This window comes from Penicillium daleae, assembly GCF_028827525.1.
Source record: "Penicillium daleae strain IBT 16125 chromosome Unknown utg000002l_segment0_segment0, whole genome shotgun sequence".
Lineage (NCBI taxonomy): Eukaryota > Fungi > Ascomycota > Eurotiomycetes > Eurotiales > Aspergillaceae > Penicillium > Penicillium daleae.
The window spans coordinates 1,011,519-1,035,878 of record NW_026623150.1 but is presented as its reverse complement, the minus strand read 5'-3'; the positions used below and the strand labels follow the sequence as shown (position 1 = coordinate 1,035,878).

The following is a 24,360-nucleotide window of genomic DNA, read 5'->3' as shown; positions in this document are numbered from 1 at the left end:
TTGCAGTTAGAGTGGTCGATTTGCCGAGTACAATAATCCCCGCACGCGAGCTATGAATGGAACGCGGGGAACAGAAGCATTTGCGGGGATAAATACAAGAACTGCTCTGATGAAGGTGATCACTACCTGACAGAAGGGCCCAGAAAGCTCATCAATGGAGGGCCTCATACTATGTTGAATAGCTTCGGGGGCAAGTCGGGATTATGCTACATGACCAGTGATTCATCCAACTCACCTATATTCGAGATAAGATAGATAATTTCAAGGTTTTGCGCTCATATTCCATCGGATCAAGCTTTCCAAGCCTCCGATGCTCTCGAACAGGAAGCACTTTCTGTGAAGAGGCTGGGGGCGCGAATTAGGGTTTCTTTTTAGTTCATCACATCGTATCGGATGCTTTAAAGCCTCATAATCAATTTGAATCTATTCCTTGCCATGAACATAGAAATCTTTTGATCTAATAACATAGATCTTTGACTCATGCACACGTGCCTACACAGCCGCCGTATTGGAGATGTTGGCCCCCTCGAGGCGTTTTCGCCAGCGTGGTGTGGAGGGGCCGTGGTGACTGATGTATTGACCAGTCCAATTAAGCTTTGGAGAAACCAGCATATGCTTTGGTTGCCGCCGCCGCGTGCCAAAAATAATTGGGCCCTATGCTCCAAACAAACAATCCGCAGGGTCTAGTTGGGCAGTGGATGATGAAAGAGTCCACGAACAAGCCGCGCACTATCGGAGTCGGTTTACTCGGCATTATTTTTTAGATCTTCTCGGCGAAACTGAGGCATTTAACTGTTGTCCACGGCTCTTTGCTCGTGTCTCGGCAGCGTAGTGCCCGTTTCACAGATATCCAGCCCTCTCAATGCGCGTCGCCCGACGGGGCCGTGCAAGCCTTCGGGCGCTTGAGGCTTTTCATGGCCACCACGAAGTCGGCCTTGTGAGAGCAGAACCACAACATAACCTCGCTATTTCCCAAGCAATAATTCCAGCTTCATCAATACTTCAACATCTCCATCACACCGCCTATCTTCCCTTTCGCTTACCCATCGCACAGCCAAGCACCATGAAGCTCGCTCTGGCATGGCTTGCAGCGACACTAGTGTCCGTCGCTAACGCAGATACTCTATACAACCTCACTTCTGCATTCTCAGATGACTGCGCCGTAAGTTCAATGATTCACCCACATTGTATATCGACATCGATAGTCGAGTGAACATCTGGCTAACGAAATGGTTTTATCTAGATATTCTGCACCAGCACTGCTGTTATAACCGACGAATGCGCTGATGATAGCGTCGCATGCTGGTGCAAGTCCCCGGACTTCCTCTCTGACACCGGCTGTTGTATTGCTTACATGTGCGATGAGGATATCAGCTGTGAGTTAGTCATCCCTTTCGCGGTGCGCCATACCTTGACTAACGTCTGATCCTGCACCATAGATGTGAGGAATACCCTCGACAAGTGGTGCGCTGCTGCGTCTGTCCCGGGGCCTACCGCCAATTCCACAAATTGCTCTTATCCATATGAGACCGGCACGTCATCAACTTCAAGCTCTGGAAGCTCATTGACCTCCTCAATTGCACAAACTGTGTACGATAACAACACTCGCTACGAAACCTCCACGGGGATGACCATCGGGATCCCTCTTGGATGTGTGGGCGCAGTAATCCTCTTGGCCCTTTTGCTGTGGCGGGCGATCCGCAAAAGCAGGGAGGAGGACTTGCTGCCGACGCGACGCCCTGCTACACCACCTCCACCTTATTCAGAAGAAGTACCACAAATTCCGCAGATGGATGCCAGCAAGGAAAGCCCATCGGCATCCTCTTGTCGGGTCATGTGAAGGTGTTTGATGATAGTGATGTGATCATGTCTTTCGTAACGATTTGTCTGGACTGAATCAAGCAGCAATTAGATAGACCCTAGTAGGTGGTCAGTATGAACACAAAGCTAGTTAATATTAATACTGAATAAGAAAGAAAAAAAGCTTCAATCAAAGAGATCCCGAGAGTTCTGTGTAGAGTGAAAGGTGCGAATATCATTATGTCGGCTGGGCCCGTTGATAACCACGTCAAGCGGATCAACCATTTTCCCGCCTCGTCATCATCGCTGGAAGATCCGAGCTCGATCCCCGCTCCTCCGCTCCTTTGACGCTGCGGTGCGGAGACTGGCTCACGTTTAGCCAAATTGCTATTGAGGACGTCTGGTTTCGCTATCTGCCTGACAAACACGACCTGTGCTCGCATCTTCGATAGCCGTCCAACCCAACTTCGCAGCATCCCCGAAGTACCCCGCCCACAATGCAGTCCGTCCCAGAGTCACGCCAGCAGACCTTCGAGGAGATCTATGGCCCCCCAGAGAATTTCCTCGAGGTTGAGGTACGTCGCATACCTCTACTAGATATCTGATATCACAAAAGAACAAGCTTTCAGGGCTGTTTCATGCTTACCCCCTCCCGTATACCCCGCGACCCAAGCTCAAGCTATATCTCCAAGACCCACACACACAGCACCACTCCAATACCCCTGCTCTAACTGATTCCTTTAGGTGCGCAACCCTCAAACCCATGGCACATCCCGCAACATGTACACCTCCTACGAGATCGTCTGCCGAACCAACATACCCGCCTTCAAGCTGAAGCACTCCGTCGTGCGCCGCCGCTACTCCGATTTCGAGTACTTCCGTGATATTCTGGAGCGTGAGAGCACACGCGTGACTATCCCCCCTCTGCCGGGCAAGGTTTTTACCAACCGATTCAGTGACGATGTCATTGAGCACAGACGTGAGGGACTTCAGCGGTTCCTGCAGATTGTTGCGGGTCATCCGCTGCTGCAGACGGGAAGTAAGGTGTTGGCGAGTTTCATACAGGGTGCGTGCATATGCTTTTTCCCCCTGCATGTTTAAGCTCCGAGTCTGGTGTGGGAAATTGCTAATATTTGTGTTTTGTAGATCCGAACTGGGACCGCAATGCATGGTAGATGTGCAGTACATTAGGTTCCATACTTTCCTTTGTGATTATGTTGTCTTTTCCATCTACTCAGCAACTTGAGCGAGGTGCCGTTTCTGCCATTTTCAGGTTTTGTTTTTCTCTTGTAAGGTCGTTTCTCCTGTTCCAATAACAGGAATGTTGTCTCCGCAAAAGGAACTGACAGGTGTACGCTATTTGGTCACTCATCCTTGCCTTTTGTTCCATAGTTTGATATCCGATCTTGTTCTGCACTTGTCTACTGTTTCATCATACTGGTGTCACTGGAAGCAATCAAAGATAACATGGGCTTCAGCCTTTATTCTGTCCAGGATGGATAAGCTCGGGCTTTCAGGCGGGTACAGTTGATCCCTTCCTATGCATCTATTATCCTTGCCCAGTGTAGTCTATGTCTTCTGCAGGGTTTCTCTTTTGCATATTGCTTTTTCCATTACTCCACTATCCGCATCATTATTAGGACTCGCATCCGCACATGGATATGATGTGAAATCATTGTCTAGCAGCAACTAAAAAGCTACGCTGCGGCCAAAAGATGGAAACAGATTGAAACATTGAATCTATGTCTTGATATAAACTTTTTCAAACGTAGGAGAGCCATCGTATACTGCGGGATATCAAGCGAATAAAGAAGAAGAACCAAACAACACCCGACATGCGAAACAGAATCATCAATCGTGAAATACACATTGGAACCGAAAGGACACTACTTTTGTGGAATGATTTGTCAGCCGAGATCATCCCAAACCATGGGGGCAAGCGTATTATCTTCCCAAGGTGACGGGGGTCCTCCTGCAGCAGTGTCATCAGACGGGAACGAAAGAGCGCCAGGCACCATATTGGAAGATTGCTCCAAGTAACCCTGTGGCGGGGGCAAGAATGCGGAATCCAATGGTCCAACATTGGTATTTGAAATGCTGGATGGTTGCCGGCTATGTGACTTCGGTGGACGATGGGTTGTAAGCTGGGCATTTGTCGGGGTTGACTCGTTACTCAGATTCTGAGTCTGCGATGACGGCCCGGGTGTACTCGCCGCTGGAACTGGGGGTTGAGTTTGCGGGGTGATAGTCTTGCCACTGACCGAGCCTCCATGGCGATATGCATGCGGAAATTTTGTACGGAAGCGATCACGCAGGTCGGTTGCTCTGCGATGACTGAGATTCAATCGCTTGTCTTGTTGGATCAAAGTCCACTGAAAGCCGTGGACGGCATAGCCCTTGAGGAGTGCCTCGTCCTCGGCCGCTGTGAATGGGCGGCGGGAGCGTCTTTTGATTTTCGTTGCGACGTGTGCTTCTGGGAGGCCCAGGGATGCTATGGTCGATTTGGACTGATCAGAAGCTATTGGCGGAGTCTTCTCTGACGGAGATGCCTGCTGGGGGGTTATGAGACCTCCTTGCTCTGTGTCTGGCGTGCCAGCGGACATGCTAGATGTGGAGGAAGTGTGCGAGCTACCGGGTGTACTTCCGTGACTTGAGCTCGGTTCAGGGCCGGTAGTGACAAGGTTCTGGTCCGGCAGCTGGATCTTTCCAGGCCTAATGACAGAGCCGTCTGCTTCGGCTTTGAGGAGGGCATTCGCAAGTTGGTCTCGCAACTGTTTTGTCGCTTCGTTGGGATCAGATGCTCTTGTTCTTCGTTAGTCCGCGCGATGTATGGCTACCTATTGCTGCCAACTTACCGATATGCCCAGGGGCAACATACTCGGAATCTATGACCAAGTCAATCAGCGGATCGAAACAGCAACAACCATGTGGAATATACCTGTCTTTCAAATTCGAGGCCGTCCTCTTGTTAAACTTGAGTTCTGGTTGGGCGAGAATTGCTGTCCAGTTGCCAATGCCACACTTGACCACACCTCGGAGCAAAGCTGTCGTTTCTTCATCGGTCCATTTCCTGAGGTTTTTGCGAGATCGACCACGGGTTTTGGGAGACATGGGCGCCTCATTCTCCTGGAGGGGGTCGGTTTCCTGCTCTGGTCTGGAAGCATCTGGATTATCATATTGATTGACTTGTTGCACGTTGTCATGATCATGGTCGTCGTCATTGGTTTTATCATCAAGGGTTGCATCAAGGAGCTCTTCAATTCTAGCCTCTCTTCTTTCTACAGCCTGGCCTTCAACAGTGGTGCCAATAGTACCATTCTTGGCTATCGAGTTTCCAGCATCAATAGCCGCACCAGTCCGCTGAGAAGGCTTGGTAAGAAGCTGGGAGATCGAGGAGCCCGCCTCAATTGGGGGCAGGAGAGCAGCATTTGGCGGCGGCTCATTCAGTCCATTTAGAATAGCAAAAGGGCCAAATGGCGGCGGGCGTTGTTCTTTCTGGGCTTGAGGAATGGGCAACTGCAAGTGTTCGCTGAAAGACTCGGCCTGCAGGTCTAAGCGCCGACGCTTGCGCGGTCCGTGGAGGGCATCGTCGTCGAAAGAAGACGAGAAAGGGAAGCGTTCTAGAGCACGAAGGTTTACAAATGCCGGGAGGATGGGTTTCGGGGGCGGTTCCACGTTCGACTGGGGATCTGTCGTGGCGGGCTCGGTCTTTTTAGTTCGAGCTGCGTTAAGGAACTCCTTCACTGTTGGAAGACCTGCTTTGGTGTTTGGCAGGGTTCCACCACTTGGGGCAGTCTTGGAGATAGTACTTGAGTCCCTCGTACCACTGGCATTTGGTTCTAAGGGAGAGGGGATGCTGAGAGTTCGTGAAGAGACAGGCTCTCGCAAAGGAGCGATACGCAAGGGCAGTTGAGGGAGCTCGCGGAGTAAAGATTCGTCGAGGGGGCGAAGAGTCCCAGCAGGATCCATCTTCACAGCTTATTCAACGGTAGAGCCCCGCTAGGATGCTGCGAGTATCCCGAAGGATAGATTCTTGATTTGATCATCCATAATGTGGGTGCCAGGCGGCCACTGCATTTCGTGAAACTGAGACGAAGTTGAATCTCGATAACGCATCCAGATAACGGTTTTGTACGGGCGGTGAGGAAGGCCATCGGCGCAGAGCATACGTCAGCCAGCGATGGCTCTCGAGATCCACCGACTTCTTATTCTTTTGAATTGTTTTCATTCTCTTATTGCTCCGTTGTGAGGGAACTGTGTGCGGATTCTAGGTCACTCATCCAACTCCATCCCGTTTCCCTCATCTTTGTTGTTGCGAGGCACCTAGTGAGTGCCCTCCCCGCTCCTCTCCGCGGAGGTTTCATGCGGAGGTTCCACGCTTCCCTAAAGCTTCAATCAACCTACTACTCCAGCAGACCTTGGGGTCTACCGCAGCTAAACCGGACTGACCATTGACAGATCTCACACACAAGATGCCTACCATCCTCCCACCCTGGCCACACCTTCTATTCGGCGTCCTTGAGCCTCTTTCTTTGTAATTATACTCCTACCCGTCCTCTTCCGTTCATCCAATGAAGGCAGTCGCTCATTCTCGTTCCATTGCAGGGTTCTCGGAAGCCTCGCCCCGCTGTATGACCTGAACGGCTTCATCGCAGGCCAAACCCCCCAGGCAGACCCTCCCTCCGCCCATCCCAGCAGCCTCTCGTTGGCCTACCAACTCGGCAACCTATATTCCCTCCTTTTCCTCGTCGGGGTAGCCGTGTTGCATACGAGCACGGAGCCCAAGGTAGTGCGTAATTACATGATTGCCCTGGCCATTGCCGACGTCGGTCATGTCTACGCCACGTACATGGGGATGGGCTGGGCTGCATTTGCGGATGTTGGCGCCTGGAATGCTCTGACTTGGGGAAACATCGGCGCGACCGCATTTCTCTTTATCAATCGTTTGGCATATTTCTTGGGCATATTCGGGACTGCAAAAGCGCCTAAGGTGGCAGGGAAACGAGAATAAAATTATTGATGCTGTTCTGTTGAGTACCTGCGCTGGAACTGTAAGGTCGAGTTTTGGGCATCCAGTCCTGCAATAATTGGGTGTTATTATTCGCTCACAGATTGTATGTAAATGAAATGACGTTTCTTCAAGGAGCTGCTTATTTTGGCGCTTCGGGCGCGATGGACTTGACATGATTTGTAGGTTTCTCGAGCATGGCATAGTGGTCGTTATCCCATTTTTCATTTTGATTCTGGGTCTCAGTAGTTCATAGTTGCCTGAGCTGCCTGATGGCAGATGCAGCCCCGATTTGCTCCAATCAGCCAGGCTAGACTACGTACTGCCTGGTCTTAACAAGGCTTGTTATACCCCCTCCCCCTCCCCTCTACTGTGGAGCAAATCAACAAAATGACGGAAGAAATAGGATAGGGGAAAAAACGAAGACCGGTCTTATAGACTAGATACATCAACGCCAGACGCCCAGCGCTGCAGATGTCAGCATGGGTATAGCGTAGAAGTACACAGCTCCCTCAAATCTGAAGCATTCTAAAATAGCAAAGCCAAGTCACCCAAACAAGTTTCATCCGTAATACTCCCTGCGCCATAACAGGACAGCGTGGTTGAGAGACAAACAAAAACTTTGAAACAGCCCCATGTCATGGTCCAGTGAGCATGACCATCTGCAGCCACCTTAAACCACACACAGATCAGAAGCAGGTCGTTTTCATTTCTCTCACCGAACGCCAAGGAAAGGTATGAATTAGCGTCGATCTAATCATTCATGTCTTGGCCGACATTTGATGTTGCAGATATTGGAGCAAGGGTTGGATGGCGGATTCCCCATGTTGCTGGTAACCACGAAGATGGGGTATGAGAAATGGAATTCCGGGATGTTCACAGTATTGTTGCCGATAGGACGCGTAATTTTCAGCAGGATTGGTTATGATGACCACTTCAGGTGGGAGAAGAGGATCCAACACGACCATTCCACCAACGGTGCTATTCAAGCCCCGGGATCGTGCCGTAGCAGTGTTGTATCGATGTAGACCCAGGGCGAGAGCCGTCAGCGAATGATAATTTTTAGCATCAAGGAGAGCCTGTATGGATTCCCGTTAAAATCCTCGAGCTATAGCTATCGCACGGGGACATACTCACTTGTGCGCACTCTCGTAGGAATGGGACAATATCTGGTAATGCCGCGCAGCATTCCCACACCGCAATACTAAGACCATGCCAATTGGTCAAAAGCCCTTGCACGAAAGTGTCGTTTGCAAGAATGCTCTGTTGGGATAATTCGGAGAAGTCGAGTTCATCGGTTCCTGTCATCGTACGAGCCAAGTCCTTGGGTGATGTCGAATTCAAACAGTCCTCCAAGAATAGAATGGAGGTATCTAACGGCACATGCCACTCCATTTTGCCGGTATGAATATATTGACGTCGAAATCGAAACGCTAGGACACTAAAGATCTTGAGGATGGTCGTCAGGCTTGGTGGTTGGTCTCTGAATAGCATTTGCACGGGGCCTGCTATGAATTCAAAGCCTGAACTAAATGTCTGGGGCCTATCGTGGGCTGCATCAGGCTGTATGGCACGAATGCAGTGCATTAATGCTCGATGGGCGAAGGGACTTTGAGTCCTTAGATGCTTTGATAGTGGATTAGAGTGAGAATCTCGACTATTTAACGGTGGATATAGACTCACCTTCTCCGCTTCTATATAGATAGAGATTTCCTCTGGATAAATTTGAAGATGGTTAAAAAGATAAATGTATAGCACGGTATGTTGTAGCAGAAACCATTCGACCGAGACCGCATTATACCCAAGAGAGGCACGAACAATCTCTTCGAATGAGATTTTGCGAAATTGGTGATGGCTTTCTGCCTCGATTGCATCGGCAATTTCTCTAGACTTTAGACCATGGCCTGGCTGCGGTGGGAACCACATCCAAGGCACTGGCTGGAATGGCTCAATCCTCGAACGGCGCAGTATCTCTTCAACTCTTTGCACATGAGAAAGACTGCCCAAAAGTTGATGCTCACGTGGGTCCGACAGCGCCACGAGAAACGCGTCGATTGTATCTGCGTTCCGACTCAAAAGTGAATTCCGTGGAAAGTTCTCATCTCGAAACAGTCCATAGCGGATCACTTGACGGATCTCGGGGATGTTAAACGCCCACAGGACAGTAGTAGCCTCATCCTCCCACCAGCGATAGGTGACCACAAATCGTGGGAATTCTGCACCGATCTGGAACAGAGACGGATAGGAGGGCTGGGTGGAATCCGGTGCCACAGTCCAAGGTGGTGTAGCGTGTGACATTTCGAGCGTTCTCAGCTGCGACGGTGAAGTGTTTGTGGAATTTGATGAACGCAACTTGGAAAGCTGGTCAAGCCAGGATTCCTCAGTACAAATTGATTGCATTCATACGTTCACCACACCTCCGAGGCTCGATCTTAAAGACCAACGCATGGGTCAAGACAAGAGGTAGTGCTGCATGTGACGCGGCGCGTGTAGTTGAGAAACGAAATTGAAGACCGGCGAGATCCACTGGTGGAAAATAGGATGCTAAGAGTCTCTAGAGTAAAAGGGACTATAGAGCGGGCTCAGAAAAAGAGTCAAGCAATGTAGATGGGTGGGGGGAAGAGAGTCAAGTAGAAAATGGGGGGACCGTAGCAATACTCCGGAGTCTCTGGAGACGAATAGAGATCTAACAAGGCCTAAGATCGGAACATTCGGAAGGGGCGAGGTAATTGGATTTTAACAAAGGGCAGGACAATTCCCTTTTTATCCCTGCTGGTCACCGCGCTGCCACGTTAGACATATCACGAGGGTGAAGATAATGGGAACACTGACATAAAAAAGAGGACTGGGCACATTCAAAACGGAGAGGGGCGCGAATCCTAGTTCCAGCCTGCTGGAAACCCCGATGGGCAGGAAAGTCTAGGGGAAAAGGGGCAAATGATTGACCGTCTCAAAACAGGTATGCTTCCCTCGAGTGGCTCCAGATCGGCCGGGGAGGTCTTGCGTGTCTCCACCGCAAAGAATGGTCCCCTGCCGGCGAACTACTTATTTACTTGGGCGCGATGGTTGCGTTCATAGGTTCTGACTCGCTTGGTCCGAATCACATTCCCGCTTTTCTATGCCGCGCACCCGTTGGGCCTGTAAAGCAGTCAAGTTGACAATATGATGACTGGTTTCTTGAATTGTTTATACTCAACGTCATCTCTGCTGCAGAAGATTCCTTGGTCGAAGGAGAAATCGGTTGGGAAGCGGTCAGATCCATTCCATTGTTTGACTTTCTAGAAGTATTTTGAGAAGCTCGGGGCATTTATTTCCTATGAAGGCTATTCATGAAATGAAAGTAATCGAATTATTTCCCCCCTCCTTGGGATCAAGTAACTAAAATGCTGTTGTACAGTCTGTGTAGCTCAGGCATGCCCCACAGATGTGCGTTATTTCCGTTCTCCTCGCTGCTTGTCTCAAGTAAACCAATCCTTTTTGTGACCACCGACAATCTTTATTACAGGTTTTCCATTTAAATCACACCATCCTAATCGGGTTGGGGACGGTCGATTGGAAGTATTATTATTATTACAGTATTTCATAGAAGCCGAGCGGGCACTAGACCCATAACACTAAGCCGTTATGAGGGGCGGGAACTGGCGATCATGATGGAATCCAAATCGGGAGCAACGTAGAGAACCTGTCGTCAAGAGTGAGGTGGTTGCAAGGGTATGAAATTCATATTTCTATCGCTGTTTTTTTCTGATGATTTCAAGGGAGATAGCCATTGGTCGTTTCCCCCAGTCAATCCGCATCAGCCCAACGGCACCCCAGCAGTTTTGCGTCAACCCAAGCTTGATCGTCTGCGATGATTGTTGCGGTCTGGAGGGCCAGAAAGTGTGGACGAGATAGGCGGGTACTGGTCAAGGATCTGATCCACTGCTGGAAGAGGGAGGGTAAGGTTGACCCCGAAAATGCAACTTGCTTTGAAAAATATGAGCAGTCGGGCCCTTAGACTTCGGCCCTGGACGCTGATCACTAAGAGATTCTTACATGGGTATGTACTATGGGGTATTTTTCCGATACTAGACAAATATATACAAGTACAAAGGAATATTGTGGCAAATTCGCAAATTCGAAGATTTCTATTGCTGCTTCTGCTTTTCTAATTTGCTTCAGCTCCGCCAAACTCTGTAGAAGCCTGTGGATTGTCTAGTTACACGCTAGATTGTTTGCGTCTCATCAAGTCGGCACTCCTACACCGCCGAAATCCGCAGTTGCTTAAGCAATCTGACTCGAGGTCAAAGATTAATCCAAAATCAAAAATGGAGACAATAAAGCCAGAAGTGGAATTCATAAATTAATCATAGATAAGACCCGCAGTCAATAGGACGTGAATCGAACAAGCTGGCTTAGATTATGCCATCCCAAGTCCTATTCTTGCATGATGATTCGCCCCGCCACTGATGGAGCCACCTTACATACTGTACCACAAGGAGATGTCTTGGTGATTGAGAAATCTCATCTATACATTCTGCACAGGCGCATGATGCGCAGAAAACGTCATTCAAACTCTGCCGCCACGTGAATGTCGTTAGAATCTCAGGAATTCTCTGGGAGCGGTTACAGGAACCCAGATCCAAGGCATTGGGAACCGGATCTTGGTTGATCCACATGTCCCAAAGCTTGGGGTGGATCTTGAGAGAACATGGCAGTTGCTTGATATACAATTTCTATATCAACGTTTCTGGTCGATTTCTCAGTCGATTGGATTGATAAATGTGAATATGCAGCGAGCAAAGCAGCTGGGGAGGTGACTCGGAAAGTTACTGCTCCTCCTCGTCATACTTACGAGGCGAGAATGTTCTGATCCTGCTAGCCAGCCCGACCCCAGGACGAAGTGGCTTCTATGAGAACAACGATCTCCTTCCACGGTGCAAGCGGCCTCCCTCAGACCTCTGATGGTTTACAAAAGAACCCTGAGATATTTTCCGTTGATCTCGGCCTATAGATTTGCTTCTATCAGTGGTCGATCGGTTCCCCCTGGTGCATTTAAAGCGCTGCGCCTACGCCGCTGAACCAAGGATCTAATGGAAGAGAGGAAGGAAATGCAGACTAGGACGAATTTTCAGTTCCAGGGAATCAGCAGAAGCATTCCGCCACTCAGAATGCATAACGAGAGAACCTGACACCATCAAAATAGCCAAAAAAAATATGGGTCTAGTCCCTATCTAGAGGACCATCAATCTCATGAAACCCCGCTACAACGCCAAGTGACTACGTTACATGGGCCAAATCCCGTGGAATTTTCACCAGTGCGATGTTGTCGTGCATATTCTGGTACGGTGGCACGGAATCTGGATACATTTTCCTGGTGGAGACGAGTGAGCGCGTCGGTCCGGCCAAGAACTGATACATCAGATTCTCTAGCGCACAGCCAATGATCGAGCGCGATCATACGCCATCGGAGAAAAACAAAACAATGGCGTAGAATAATCGATAATCGCCTCGTGATTTGGCATTGGTGCACACTGCTGGGTCTCGCTATGGAGAGGGCCGACCCTAGATTGCATCCACAACTCCACAAGGGCGACATAGTCCCCCAGGAACCTGCGTGGCTGGCAGGAATCGTTGAATTTTCAGGAGTATCAGTTGAAGAAAATTACTGGTTACTAGTTACTGGTCAGGCCTCTGATGATGTCTTGGCAAGAGTGCTGTCCTTCGTCTCCTCCCATACGTCGATCGGACGATCGAGGATGGCCGCCCTCGCGTGGAAGTTCGCACGGAAGACCACGTAAAGGGGGTCTTCCTTGACGTTTTAGCACCAACGACTCCGCCCAGGGGACTGGTGGGAACAATTTATCTTGCGCGCGACGGGTTTCATTTCCTTTTGTATCATTAGTCCTTGCCTACTCCCAGCTGGCTTGTTTTTGTGGCCCTACATAGTTACGGGACGGATGACGCTGTTGGCAACTTGCCATCTCCGCAGCGGAGGCTTGCGCTGATGTATTCCGTAGTGTGGGTCTGACTAACCCTAATATTTCTTGGGGAAAGCCAACCAAATGGCCATATGCCGATTTTGTAGGACATTGTACGATTATCAAAGGTGAGTGTCCAAGTACCTAAGAGGACTGCAGCTGAACTGCTTCCCTTGCACGACCATTTCAATTTCCAGTGGGTAAATATTAGCTTTGCAATAACCTCTCCCTCCCTTTACAATCAAAGCTTCCAAATGGACTATTTTCTTTTTCTTTTTTTAGTATGCTGCGAGTGGCGCACTGAGGGATCTCTATCCCCACGTATCCCGTTACACATCTGCCCCATGAACCTCAAAACAAGCAAGCTACTTTCCGGTTCCCCACAACTAAGGGGCCTTTTAGATGGTCTCCTTAATCGCTCATCATGACAGAAATACCTCATCAAATATAAATCAAATAGAGTTGCTTATAGAGAGATGCCCATGTTCTAGACCATGAGGCGCGTCCTAGGTCAGCGTTCTCGGACGGTTGAATTACCAAGACCTGGGGTTTGACAGGCTTGGCTGAAGTGTTCCCCTTTACCACAGATTTGCTTTTAATAGCTCTGGCAACAACTGCAACAGGATGGCAGCCATGAAATGTCAGTAGCTAAGATAAACACATAATTGGTACAGTAGCTTGGTGCGGCCCGAGCGTCACCAGTGTACTAGATATATGCATTCATGTACATAACAAATTCTTGCGTTTTGCACATTTCTCATAACGCAGGAAGAAAGAACACTTAGAGTAGCCCCTATCCTGCCCCCATGATTTATAGATAAACATGCGCCCCAGATTGCCCCAAGAACCGCTTCAACGGTAACTTCAATGCAAGGGGCTTCTGAAAACTCTATCTCCAGGAACCAGTGCCTTGGGACCTCATTATTTGGAATTCCATTTAGGCGTGCTACTTCACCATATTCAGCGAGTTTCACGCTTTAAGATATCAATGGTAAGCACCTACAATTGGGGTTGATGGTTATAGACGTTAATCGACACCGTAACCCTCTTTTGCAGACCATTTCTGCGACCTAAGACAAGGACCCCAGGCTTGAGCAAATGTCGGTGAATCGATTATGTTGTAGATCGAGGACAGTCAGGCAAATACCAATACGAGATCTCAGAAAGATTATTCAAACTCTCTATAAGTCCCCATCACTTTCTCTTCGTATACTTCCTCTACTCGCAGGCATCACCGCTCATTCTGTTCTATGGGCCCATTTCTCTGTCTATCACGATTCGTTTTCCCCTCTTCAGACGCGCGATGGTTACCCAAGGCATGTTGTCTTAATGACAGCCAGTCATGGTCAGCAATATGGCGGTTGGACCTCTCTGTATGCATCTCCTCGGTGCCTGAGTAGCCCAACGTTATCTATTGAGATAGTGGTCAGCATACTGGGTGTACTGATTTGAAATATCATAGATTTTGCCCTAGAGATTCTACTTAATGCCGTGAAAGACAGCAAAGCGGTATTGGGAGGCGCCCTTTGGTAATTGCGCCTGTCATACCTATCCAGGGGCTATGATAGTAAAATATGTACCAAACCTGATTGGAAGACCTACGTAGGTGTATAGATGTTGTGTGACGGGCTATCAAAAGCTAGACTCGATTGGATCCAATGCCACTATATTGATTAAATCAGTCTTCGGCAATGGTGTAATCTGTAGTTTTTATCATCTCGATCACACACTTTTGAGAAATGCGTTAAGGGTAAACAACACTCCCTGGCGGCGTTGAGACTCGGGTCATCACGTGCAGTTGACGCCGGTTGTGTTGAGGGCCAAGATATATAATCGAGAATCCAACGGGCAACCATACGTCCTTCCAGTTCGAGTGCCTTGACAGCTCAGTGGGTGCTACGATTGATCTTGACCGCGGTCGTTCGTGGGCCTTGTCGAATGTGAGAAAGCGGTCGCTTCTCAAAACGGTAGACTCTAAGATATGCTGAATAAAGACCACCTGCTGTGGACCAGCCTCATGACATGGCGCAAGGGCCGAGTGGAGGGAGGAACCTCATACGTGCCTTAACAAGAGGAGCAATGTCATATGGAAGGCCGTATAACTTAAATGAACGGCTGCTTCAGAGCCGTTAAAGTGATCTATGAATCCCTGGGCCCTATGAGACTGGTACAATCGTACACGCGAGAGGAATTGAGCAAATTTAGTGCATCCTTTGGTAGAATGATAGCCAAGAGGCATGGAAGCAGTAACACAAGGTAGAGGAGGGTTCGACAATCGAGGCAGAGGTAGCAGGCCCAGGGAATCAAGTACGGTCATTGAATCATTCAAGAAAACACAACGTTAAATAGGTATCATATCACTTGGAAACAGGACGGTGACCCCGTCCCTTATTTGTTTGCTATGGTTCGAATCTACGGAAAGAAGCACCATCCAAGCCCATAAAGCAAGACAGGACGCCGTTTCCCAGCAGCTGTTTTGTGGTTAATTTTTTGGGGGGTTGCTTAGTTACCCTCAGCATCAGCCCGAAGGTTAGAAACTGACAATAGCTAGCATGCTATTCGCCAATGTCATTAGACATTTAGTTGGCGAGAGCCTGGGCACGGCGGCGGTCACGCTCCTCAGAGATGGAGAGCTATGAGAACGGTTAGTGACATGTTAAAGTGGAAATAGCAAGAGCAATATAGTAGAACATACCTTGACACCCTTGCCCTTGGGCAGAGAAATCCAGGGCTTCTCCTGGCCAATGACGAAGACGTTGGACTCACGGGTGGCGAAGGTGTTGTCAATAGCATCCTTGATGTGCAGGATGTTGAAACCTCCGTCGTGGCGCTCACGGTGGGTGATGACACCGACACGACCCATGTTACGACCACCGATGGCCATGGCGACGACACCGGTGTCGAAGCGGACGAAGTCACTGATCTTTCCAGTGGCAATGTCAACCTTGACGGTGTCGTTGACCTTGATGGCGGGGTCGGGGTAGCGGATGCTGTAGAGAAGCTCGAATTAGCAAACCTTTGTCCTGCGCAGTTTGCAATCTTACAGAAGTTCGATTCATCCTCCGTTGATCAACCAAAGCTTGGTCCAACGACTGAATGACACGGAACTTCATGGAGAGTTTGCACTCACGTTCGCGCATCGTGCGTAACCAAGAATGGGATCCCGCCCTTGCCAAGCTGGACACGCTTGACCTTGCAGAGCTTGAACTCAGCCTCCTCGGCCTGGATGCGGTGGACGGTGAAGCGGCCCTTGGTGTCGTAGATGAGACGGAAGTGCTCGCCGGTCTTCTCGAGAGAGATGACGTCCATGAAACCAGCGGGGAAGGTGGTGTCGGTGCGGACCTTGCCGTCGACCTTGACCAGGCGCTGCATCATGATGGCCTTGACCTCGCGACCGTTGAGGGCGTACTTCAGACTGTTCGAGAGAGGATTAGTCCATTGTTCCGAAAATTCACACAAATCGACTGTGCATCGTAGGAGTGTTCGAATCGTACCGGTTGCGGATGAAGACAATCAGGGGCAGGCAGTCACGGAGCTTGTGGGGACCGGGGGAGGCCTTGGGCGCGTAGGTGCCGGACATTTTGTCCAGCAGCCAGTGCGAGGGCGCGCTAAGGCGCTTCTGGTGCTTCTTGCTGTAGAGGGCATTGAAGTCAGTATTGTTTCGACATCAGAAATTTTTTTCTCGATCTCTCAGCAGAGGCGACGATTTGGAGACCCAATGCGAGAAAAGAAAGCCAGTGTCGGCGCATGCGAGTGATCGAGAGGATTCGTGTGCAAGGAACTTACGGTCCGCGAGCCATTATGATGGATTTGTCGACCGGAGGTGAGTTGTCGAAGAGTCGCGATGAGTGAGGAAACGGATAGCGTAGATTAACAAGGGCGATTCGCTTAGCTCGGTGATTGTGGGTTTGTGCCCTAAGCCGCACTAGTCCGAAACGGGATAGTCAGCGACCCGCTTATCTTATCGTGCTATCGTCTGTTATCGATGCTTATCGCCTCCCCGTTCAGAAACTAATTATTGACTCGTCGCGTAGTTGACGAGAAGTGCATGCGGTATACATGGTCCTCAGAAGACGTACATCTTTCATCATAGTTGTGCTATTTCTAATTTTTTTTAGTGGTATGAAAATATTTAACATCGCTCAAAAGTCCACTTTTCCTTTCGTGTTTACACTTAGATGTAGCCCTTAATGACGGCGACCTCAGCGTTGAGGATAGACGACCCAGCGGCGCCGATGACGGTGTTGTGAGACAGAGCAGCGAAACGAATGTCAAAGTAGCCTCCCTCAGCACCATCACGAACACGACCCACGCTCACAGTGTACCCCTTGGAAATATCGCGGTCAAGGCGAGGTTGAGGGCGATCGGGCTCGTCGAACACCTTGATGGCGAACTCCGGCGCAGAGGGCGCGCCAAGCTTCTGGGCCTCGGACTGATACTCACGCATGGCTTGAACCACCTCCTCAGCCTTGGGAGCCGGGCGGTTCTTGAAGCGGAGCGAAACGAAAGCCATGTGGCCATCAGTGACACCAACACGGGTGCAAGTAGCACCGATGCGCAGACCAGCCTGCTCATTGAAGGCAGTGGCATCGGCATTCAAAGATCCGAGAATCTTCTGGGCCTCATTCTCCATCTTATCCTCCTCACCGCTGATGAACGGAATCACGTTGTCGACGATGTCCAAGCTGGGAACTCCAGGGTAGCCAGCACCCGAGATGGCCTGCTCAGTGAACACCTCAACCTCCTCAACGGGACCGAACTTCGCTTGTAGCGCGGCGAAGGGGATCACAACACCGATGACAGCACAGTTGGAGTTACAGACCAAGAAGCCCTTCTTCAGACCGAAGTGCTTGCGCTGGTGGGGAATCAGGTCCATGTGGGAAGGGTTGACAGTGGGAACTACCAAAGGCACGATGGGGTCCTTGCGGTAGTTCTTCGCGTTAGAGAAGACCGGGATCTCTGCCTTGATGAAAGCCATCTCTGTTTTGAACGTTAACATTCCATCTTCTGATCGTGACGGAGAAACGCCAGGTTGAAGGCCCTTACCAGTCTCGCCAGCGATATCACTGTTCAGTCCAGAGAAGACCAGGTCACAGTCTGTGAATAGTTCTGCCTTGCACTCACGAAGGACGAGGTTGCTAAGCTTCTCCGACATGGGAGCAGACTGCTTCCACCGAACGGCATCCTTGTACTTCTTGTCGGCGGAGCGCTCGGAGGCACCCACGGCCTGAAGCTCTAGGAATGGGTGATCGGCCAGAAGAAGGATGAAGCGCTGGCCCACGGATCCGGTGGCACCCAGAACACCTAAAGCTGTCCGTCAGCACATACTGAAGTATTAGCTGGGGTGATGCTCAAGCCTTACCGCACTTCTTCTTGGGATATGAGGCTGCCATCTTGTACAGGGTGTCTGGAAGCCAAGGATGTGACTATTTGAGTCGCAGTCAGCTTCTGTCAATTAAGTTAATCTGTAAAAAAACCCCTTAAACTCAGCGATATACTGTATAATGCGTCTCTCGATGCATTGAATCGAGAAGCACCTCCCACGAAGAACTTATGAGTCAAGGCCCCGACCACTGCCCCGCCGAGTGGATAACAGCGCACTGCAAGCTCAATTGCATCATTGATCTCGTAGCAGTCACATACGTAGGAATATCGCATACAAAAAAGAGAAAAACACTTCGAACTCACCTTTTTGAAGCGTTGATGAAGATGAATTGCTCGTGGCAACCTCCGATTGACCTGCGATATCGCAACCAATTATCGTTGCCCCGCGCTGACTCAGCGCCCCTGGACCAGGCAAAAAATTTGCTCCCATATGATTGGCTGATTCCCATATTTCGGAGACCCGTCGACGCCGGAGTTGGACTGATTGTCTCCGAACTTTAACTTTGCCATAATTGAGAAAGTTGGCTGTCTCTCCTGGGGATCGGACCCGACGATATGGATTTAGAAACTATATTATGTCTGCGGTACATGAGATGGTCTAATTGTTCACAACGCGATTGACGGTCTCCTCCACACTCTCCAGCTTCAGTCCCAGAACGTCATTTGCCAGTTCGGTCTCCTTGACATAGTTCGCGTTGAGCCCCGGGCTGTTGCCGAACACTGTCGCTCGAACTAAAATGAAGGCGCCTTCGAAATCGTCGGCAGTGAGTCTCTTTGCCGCCTCACTGAGCTGGGCCTCCGTTGTGGTTTCCTCGATCGTCCACTTGGTTCCAGTCGCCTTTTCGAGGGCCGCAAGGATATCTAGCTGAGTGGTCTCGACAGACGCGACATGAAGATACTTGTTCTTAGTTTGCTCGGGATTCTGTAGAACAGATACAACCGATTGACCAAGGGGCTTCTCATTGATGAGGGTGAATTTTTTGTGGCCACCATCCCAGATGGTAGCCGTGCGACTGGCAAGCTGGAATTGCAAAAACCTCTCTCCAGGCCCTGTTGAAGTGTACCCTTTGCATTAGTCACTGATCAATACAGTATTCAAAACATACTTACCCAATCAAGCAAGCCAGAAGTTGCAATGCCGGTCCAGGTCAATCCGTCAACTTCCTTGCTCTTCAGATATTCGATGAGTTCTTTCTTCTGGCCAAACAGTGGCAGAAGCTGAATCACCGTATCATTCTGGCTATTCGCCGAGAACTCAGATGGGATGAATCTCTTGACCCCAGCACGAATGGCTGCATCGACAAGTTTCTTTTGCTCGCCGAATCCAGTTGCACCTAGTGCTGAAATCACGGCATCTTTGCCCTTGAAGGCAGCCTCCAGATCCGCATCTGAGAAGTCGCTCTTGTGGACAACAACGCCCGAGGGAAAGACGGCTTTGCTTTCCTTGCGCGAAATTGCCGTGATGTCAAAACTGGATGAGGTAACCAGGCCACCAAGGATGATTTTGCCAATGTCGCCGCTTGCCTAGAAATATGTCAATGGTTAGCAAAATACTTATCAGAAGCCAAATGGACCTGAGTCACATACACCAACAAGTGCGATATTCTTCAAGGGTGCCATTGTGATCTGAGATGATCGAATCTGTGAGCCTTCTATAATTGTTTGTCGTGTTAGTCTTCTGTTTGAACAAATCCCCATGAGAGCAGGAAGGCTTTATTTATACCGTTCATTCTCGAGTAGTCCTTGGATTACCAACAAGGAATGATATTTTACAGTCGTTCGTATTGAAACCGTAATGTAACTTTCCAAACAGGCACCCTTACTATCGCTGCTTTAATTCCCACGGACTAGAACCTCGGCGTTATCGCGTTCTTGTCATATATTCTGTCATTTTAGCGCTGGTGACAGACTACAGCTAGTTAGTTATTCAATGATGGCGCTGCTGACAAACGGCTCCAGGCCCCCGGAATTCGAATCTTTCGACTGCTCCAGTTCTCTAACAGAGCTACAATATTGCGATCGTCCCCTTCCCCCGATATTTCCAACTACGTGAGAGGTTGGGGAGGATTTCCTTGTCAGCGGTGCCCTTCACGGAACAACAAAACTGTCTATCAGACGATGTGCAAGATCTTTTCGCTAAAGCGGCTGCAGAGTCCGGGCCAGCCATTGTTCCTTCAAGAGAGAATAAAGAGAGTAAAAATTTGTACTACATGTTAAAGGATGTCATCGAATTTCTTCAAGTGGTCTTTGAAAAAGAGGTGAGCTAGATTGAGATACTCAGTAAGAATTGATCGACCTTATAAGGAATTTGCGACACGACTTATTGTATCGGCGATTTGTTTCATCTATGAGATAAATCGGCCCCGAGGGCCTTCGATATCATGGTCTCAAACATGAGTTCAAGGCAAGGCATTCAGTGGCTTTGGTCGAGAAGGACAGGCTAGATTGATAAGCCAGTTGGCTCTACCAATGAATTTCCAGCGACAAAAGAGAGGTTTTAGATCACATAACCCTTAATCTCAAATCATCCCGCCATGAGGATCAAGGCTGTCCTTTTTGTGTCTGGTTATGATCGGCTTCTCGGTGGGCCAAGTTGGTGCCTACTGCAATGCCTATACAACATGTCTATTCCGGCAGACTTCGCCGACAATAAAACTACTTGTCGTCAACCATGTTGAGTAGATGGAAAGTCCGAGAAAGTCGTGGAAAATTTAATAATGATTTGTGCACATTTATATTCGTATAGTTATTTTTTGGGTTGGATCCAGGCTGCGGCGCAGAACGCGACGAATAATGGGTTAGTCACTTTCTGCATCGGCGCTGATAATTGTCCACCCTTTCCCCTTCAAATGAGGACTCTCCCGACTTGCTGGTCCTAGCTCTGATAGCCCATAACTTCCGTTGCTGCGATGTGCACCTTCGGCTCGGAGTCCAGTCATCTGCTTTCCTGCACTGTTTGAAGCCGTGGCGCCATCGTCTTTCGAGAAAGTCCCCGTTCCCGACTGTGTGAAATTAGATTTGGAAAGTGAGCGTGCGGTCGAGATGAATCCTTTGGTACAAGTCTTAACGAGGGGGGCAGTCGTAGGCAGACATGCGGAAATAATTCCCGCTGCGGTCTCGACTACACACCATGTCTGTGCATCGGCAAGAGTCCATGCAACGTCTTTTTCGCTGAATATGAAAATAAGGCTGAAGCGATAGATGCTCGCAAAGACGACACTGTATTCGAAAAAAGTTTAGCCGGATTCAATGCAGCGGTTATCTCTGCTGGGAGTTTATTGGGAATAACGCACAAGCTGCCTGTCAAGAAAACACCAATGATTGATACTCGTTGCCACAAGGTTGCCTGTAAGCGCCAGATGAGTCTAGCTGGTAAAGCTAGAATCAAAATATCGGTCACAAAATTGGGCACTCCGTTCCCAATCAGCGCCGCTTTCAATTGTATGCAATGACCGGGAAGCGTCGGTTCATATGCTTTGGCCACAGGAGTGCACTGAAATATGGCCACAAGATCAACCGAGATAACCCAAGCTATTGTGATTCCGCCGAGTATGTAGCCACCGATTTTGATAAGACGGACGGGAAAGATGCGATGGTACATTAGTAGCACAGATAGCTTGATGATGCCCACGGTCGTAATATAGAGAGGCTCGAATGCGTAGCTTAGCTTCATTGACATGTCTAGTCAGATTTTCGGCCGTTCTGCAGCTCATACGGTTGAAGGTGTACGGAATCTCGTACCTTGAAAAAGGTGGGCAATTCATCCAGAGGGATCGTGTCAGTATGCCGCCCCATGCCATATTGAATGCCTTAAAATATTGTCAGACGATCCAATGCAAGCGATTGTGTCTATCTGGAGTCTCACAAGCAAGATTGACACCCGCAATAACCAAAACAAATACCTGGTGGTGTTGTTAGAATTTCATTCGACATGATGGTTCCCGAATCAACACCAAACCCACCAAGCCCACGATGAGGGTCCAGTCATCCACTCCAAGGCCAATGCGTTTCATGCGCCGGGCGACGAGCCTAAGCAACAAGAATATAATGGCCAAGATAGCCAGCACGATCGTCGTGATACGCTGCTTGGATTGAGTAGACTCCTCAGATCTGGTAGATGTCATTCTCACAGCATATTTGAAATATGACAGGGGTGGGAAATCAATCGCTAGAGGTTCTTCAGGGAGATAAAGCAGTTGTTCACGCCGCTGAAGAACCGCAAGCGAGATTGTGTAACCTCCATGGTCGGTTGACCCAATGGCGCAGGATTCCAAGGGTAACTACGACGAATCCCGACAGTCTACCATACGCTTCATAACAAGGTTCTGATAGGTACAAAGAACAGACTAAATTCTAGCGCAGTGGTGTGGCTCACTAGATCGGTGTTCATTGACTGATGTGTCTTACCGAGCATAATTCCGCCCCCATGACCCACTCCGGGCCGTTTAGCTTCTCCCGGGGAGGAAGCTATGGGTCCTAGTTCATACCAAATTGAGAGGTAGTTGTTTTGAATGGTACACTGGTGGTTAATACTATGGTGGTTATTCGAATCGCTCCACGAGGAAGGGAAGGCTTAGATGCCGAGTCTTCCGTTCCCCTGAACTTCTTCATCGTCACAAATCCTGGAGACAACCGAGCTCATATAGGCACATCCATTACCATTTTGAACCAAATTCGTCTATTGAGATGAGCTCTCCGACATTCGTCTTCTCTCTCGGCGCCTGGGTAGTTCCAGCCGTGTTCGATGCTACTCGTTCCCGGCTGGAGACCCTCGGCTTCCCTTCTGAATGCCCCGCGCATCCTTCAATTGGGGCTGAACCACCCACCAAGACGCTGGCTGACGATATCTCTTCTCTGCGTGGTGTCTTGAATGCTTTGGCCAACGAGGGACGAGACTTGGTCGTTGTGGCTCACTCGTATGGTGGTGTCGTCGCTTCTTCTGCCGTAGAGGGATTGAGCAAAACCGCTCGCATGCAGGCAGGTAAGCCTGGTGGTATTGTGAAGATCGTGTACCTAGCTGCCTTTGCTTTGGATAAGGGACAAAGTCTGCTAGGCATGCTTGGAGGCAACTATCTACCCTGGATGAAGGTTGAAGTAAGTTTACCAAGCGTCTGCCCATCAGGCGCTAAAGAGAGCCCATCAGCATACCATATTGAATTGGTGCAAGTAACGTCATATCATTTCGATTTCGATGCTAATTTTGAGATAGGGTGATTATGTTCTCGCGGACGGAGCTGGAGACGTTGGTTGGCAGGATATTTCCCTTGAAAGCCAGGAAAAATGGAACGCCCTGGCGCTCCACACTTCGCGTGCGGTATTTTCCGGAGAGTCTACATATGAGCCGTGGACAGAGATCCCATGTTCTTATATCGTGTGCGAGCAAGACCGTGCTCTTCCTCCTCCATTCCAGGAGTTGTTTGCTTCTAAGATGGGTGGACCAGAGAACACTTACCGGCTGCCAAGCTCCCATTCGCCGTTCTTGAGTATGCCAAACCAGTTGGGTGACCTGTTGCAGCAAATTGTGAAGGGATGAATATTCATCTTCTAGCAGTCTATAGCAATAGCTTGATGGAGGTAGCAACCACTTTTATCTGTCTTAATATCGAGGCCACTAATGATGTGACTGACGGCTTTTGGCTATCATCTTAGGTAATGGAACGAAATTCCCTAGACAGAAGTTTACCAATGATAATGAAATTCTCATTACGGTATCTACCTGTTGGCATGATGGATTGAGAACACGAATTTAATGAAGACCTTTCTCTACGGAGGATGAGCTTCGAGGAAATCAATAGAATTGCAAGTCAACTGAAGCAACTTTACAAAATGAAGGTCAATCTTACTTTGGATACACGAGTTCGTTGACCAATTCCTATGTGGACTATCTAACTACATTGATTCATCACACATACGGGTAGCCGTACCCGCTTTTCACCAAGTTCTAGACTCTTTCGTTTTATTGGGGTGTCTGATGACTATTAGCTTTCTCTACTTCGCGAAGCTTGCCCTAAATTTACGAGGCTCGCAAAAGCAGCAAGCGCTGACCCTCCAGAAGGAAAAAAACAGATACGAAATTTCATGAAATTACCACGAACATGTAATAAATCCAGGGGGAGGACGTGCTGATGGACGTGATTAGCAATGCGGACTTTCGAAGCCGCTTTCCCGCCATAACCAATCAGTGCAAGCCATTCTTGCCTGATGTGC

At 49.2% G+C, this 24,360-nt stretch overlaps 10 protein-coding genes across 10 annotated transcripts; 4 read left to right on the top strand and 6 right to left on the bottom strand.

Annotated features, from left to right (window-relative positions):
* Window positions 1-1,063: 1,063 nt before the first annotated feature.
* Window positions 1,064-1,840, top strand: N7458_001407 (uncharacterized protein; the record flags this gene model as incomplete). The annotated part of the gene is made up of 3 exons (XM_056904790.1): window positions 1,064-1,162; window positions 1,244-1,376; window positions 1,440-1,840. The coding sequence occupies 3 exons, from the start codon at window positions 1,064-1,066 to the stop codon at window positions 1,838-1,840; spliced, it is 633 nt and encodes a 210-aa protein (XP_056768897.1).
* A 457-nt stretch (window positions 1,841-2,297) lies between these two features.
* On the top strand, window positions 2,298-2,975 carry N7458_001406 (sorting nexin-3; the record flags this gene model as incomplete). Its single annotated transcript, XM_056904789.1, has 3 exons — window positions 2,298-2,375; window positions 2,545-2,866; window positions 2,947-2,975. 3 exons carry the CDS (start codon window positions 2,298-2,300, stop codon window positions 2,973-2,975), a joined length of 429 nt encoding a protein of 142 aa, XP_056768896.1.
* A 732-nt stretch (window positions 2,976-3,707) lies between these two features.
* Window positions 3,708-5,769, bottom strand: N7458_001405 (telomere repeat binding factor family protein; the record flags this gene model as incomplete). The annotated part of the gene is made up of 3 exons (XM_056904788.1): window positions 3,708-4,602; window positions 4,656-4,685; window positions 4,739-5,769. The coding sequence occupies 3 exons, from the start codon at window positions 5,767-5,769 to the stop codon at window positions 3,708-3,710; spliced, it is 1,956 nt and encodes a 651-aa protein (XP_056768895.1).
* Window positions 5,770-6,272: 503 nt separating this feature from the next.
* Window positions 6,273-6,811, top strand: N7458_001404 (uncharacterized protein; the record flags this gene model as incomplete). Its single annotated transcript, XM_056904787.1, has 2 exons — window positions 6,273-6,334; window positions 6,406-6,811. The coding sequence occupies 2 exons, from the start codon at window positions 6,273-6,275 to the stop codon at window positions 6,809-6,811; spliced, it is 468 nt and encodes a 155-aa protein (XP_056768894.1).
* A 758-nt stretch (window positions 6,812-7,569) lies between these two features.
* Window positions 7,570-9,106, bottom strand: N7458_001403 (uncharacterized protein; the record flags this gene model as incomplete). The annotated part of the gene is made up of 3 exons (XM_056904786.1): window positions 7,570-7,887; window positions 7,946-8,434; window positions 8,492-9,106. 3 exons carry the CDS (start codon window positions 9,104-9,106, stop codon window positions 7,570-7,572), a joined length of 1,422 nt encoding a protein of 473 aa, XP_056768893.1.
* Window positions 9,107-15,347: 6,241 nt separating this feature from the next.
* N7458_001402 (40S ribosomal protein eS4) lies at window positions 15,348-16,596 on the bottom strand (the record flags this gene model as incomplete). The annotated part of the gene is made up of 5 exons (XM_056904785.1): window positions 16,555-16,596; window positions 16,263-16,400; window positions 15,899-16,183; window positions 15,464-15,758; window positions 15,348-15,401 (listed from the first exon to the last, which is right to left on the bottom strand). Exons 1-5 carry the CDS (start codon window positions 16,566-16,568, stop codon window positions 15,348-15,350), a joined length of 786 nt encoding a protein of 261 aa, XP_056768892.1. The 5' UTR covers window positions 16,569-16,596.
* Window positions 16,597-16,942: 346 nt separating this feature from the next.
* On the bottom strand, window positions 16,943-18,161 carry N7458_001401 (aspartate-semialdehyde dehydrogenase family protein; the record flags this gene model as incomplete). The annotated part of the gene is made up of 2 exons (XM_056904784.1): window positions 16,943-18,072; window positions 18,131-18,161. The coding sequence occupies 2 exons, from the start codon at window positions 18,159-18,161 to the stop codon at window positions 16,943-16,945; spliced, it is 1,161 nt and encodes a 386-aa protein (XP_056768891.1).
* Window positions 18,162-18,751: 590 nt separating this feature from the next.
* Window positions 18,752-19,773, bottom strand: N7458_001400 (aromatic alcohol reductase; the record flags this gene model as incomplete). The annotated part of the gene is made up of 3 exons (XM_056904783.1): window positions 18,752-19,203; window positions 19,260-19,677; window positions 19,741-19,773. The coding sequence occupies 3 exons, from the start codon at window positions 19,771-19,773 to the stop codon at window positions 18,752-18,754; spliced, it is 903 nt and encodes a 300-aa protein (XP_056768890.1).
* Window positions 19,774-20,951: 1,178 nt separating this feature from the next.
* On the bottom strand, window positions 20,952-22,277 carry N7458_001399 (uncharacterized protein; the record flags this gene model as incomplete). Its single annotated transcript, XM_056904782.1, has 5 exons — window positions 20,952-21,372; window positions 21,447-21,820; window positions 21,895-21,962; window positions 22,019-22,055; window positions 22,116-22,277. 5 exons carry the CDS (start codon window positions 22,275-22,277, stop codon window positions 20,952-20,954), a joined length of 1,062 nt encoding a protein of 353 aa, XP_056768889.1.
* Window positions 22,278-22,839: 562 nt separating this feature from the next.
* Window positions 22,840-23,686, top strand: N7458_001398 (alpha/beta hydrolase; the record flags this gene model as incomplete). The annotated part of the gene is made up of 2 exons (XM_056904781.1): window positions 22,840-23,247; window positions 23,363-23,686. The coding sequence occupies 2 exons, from the start codon at window positions 22,840-22,842 to the stop codon at window positions 23,684-23,686; spliced, it is 732 nt and encodes a 243-aa protein (XP_056768888.1).
* Window positions 23,687-24,360: the final 674 nt, after the last annotated feature.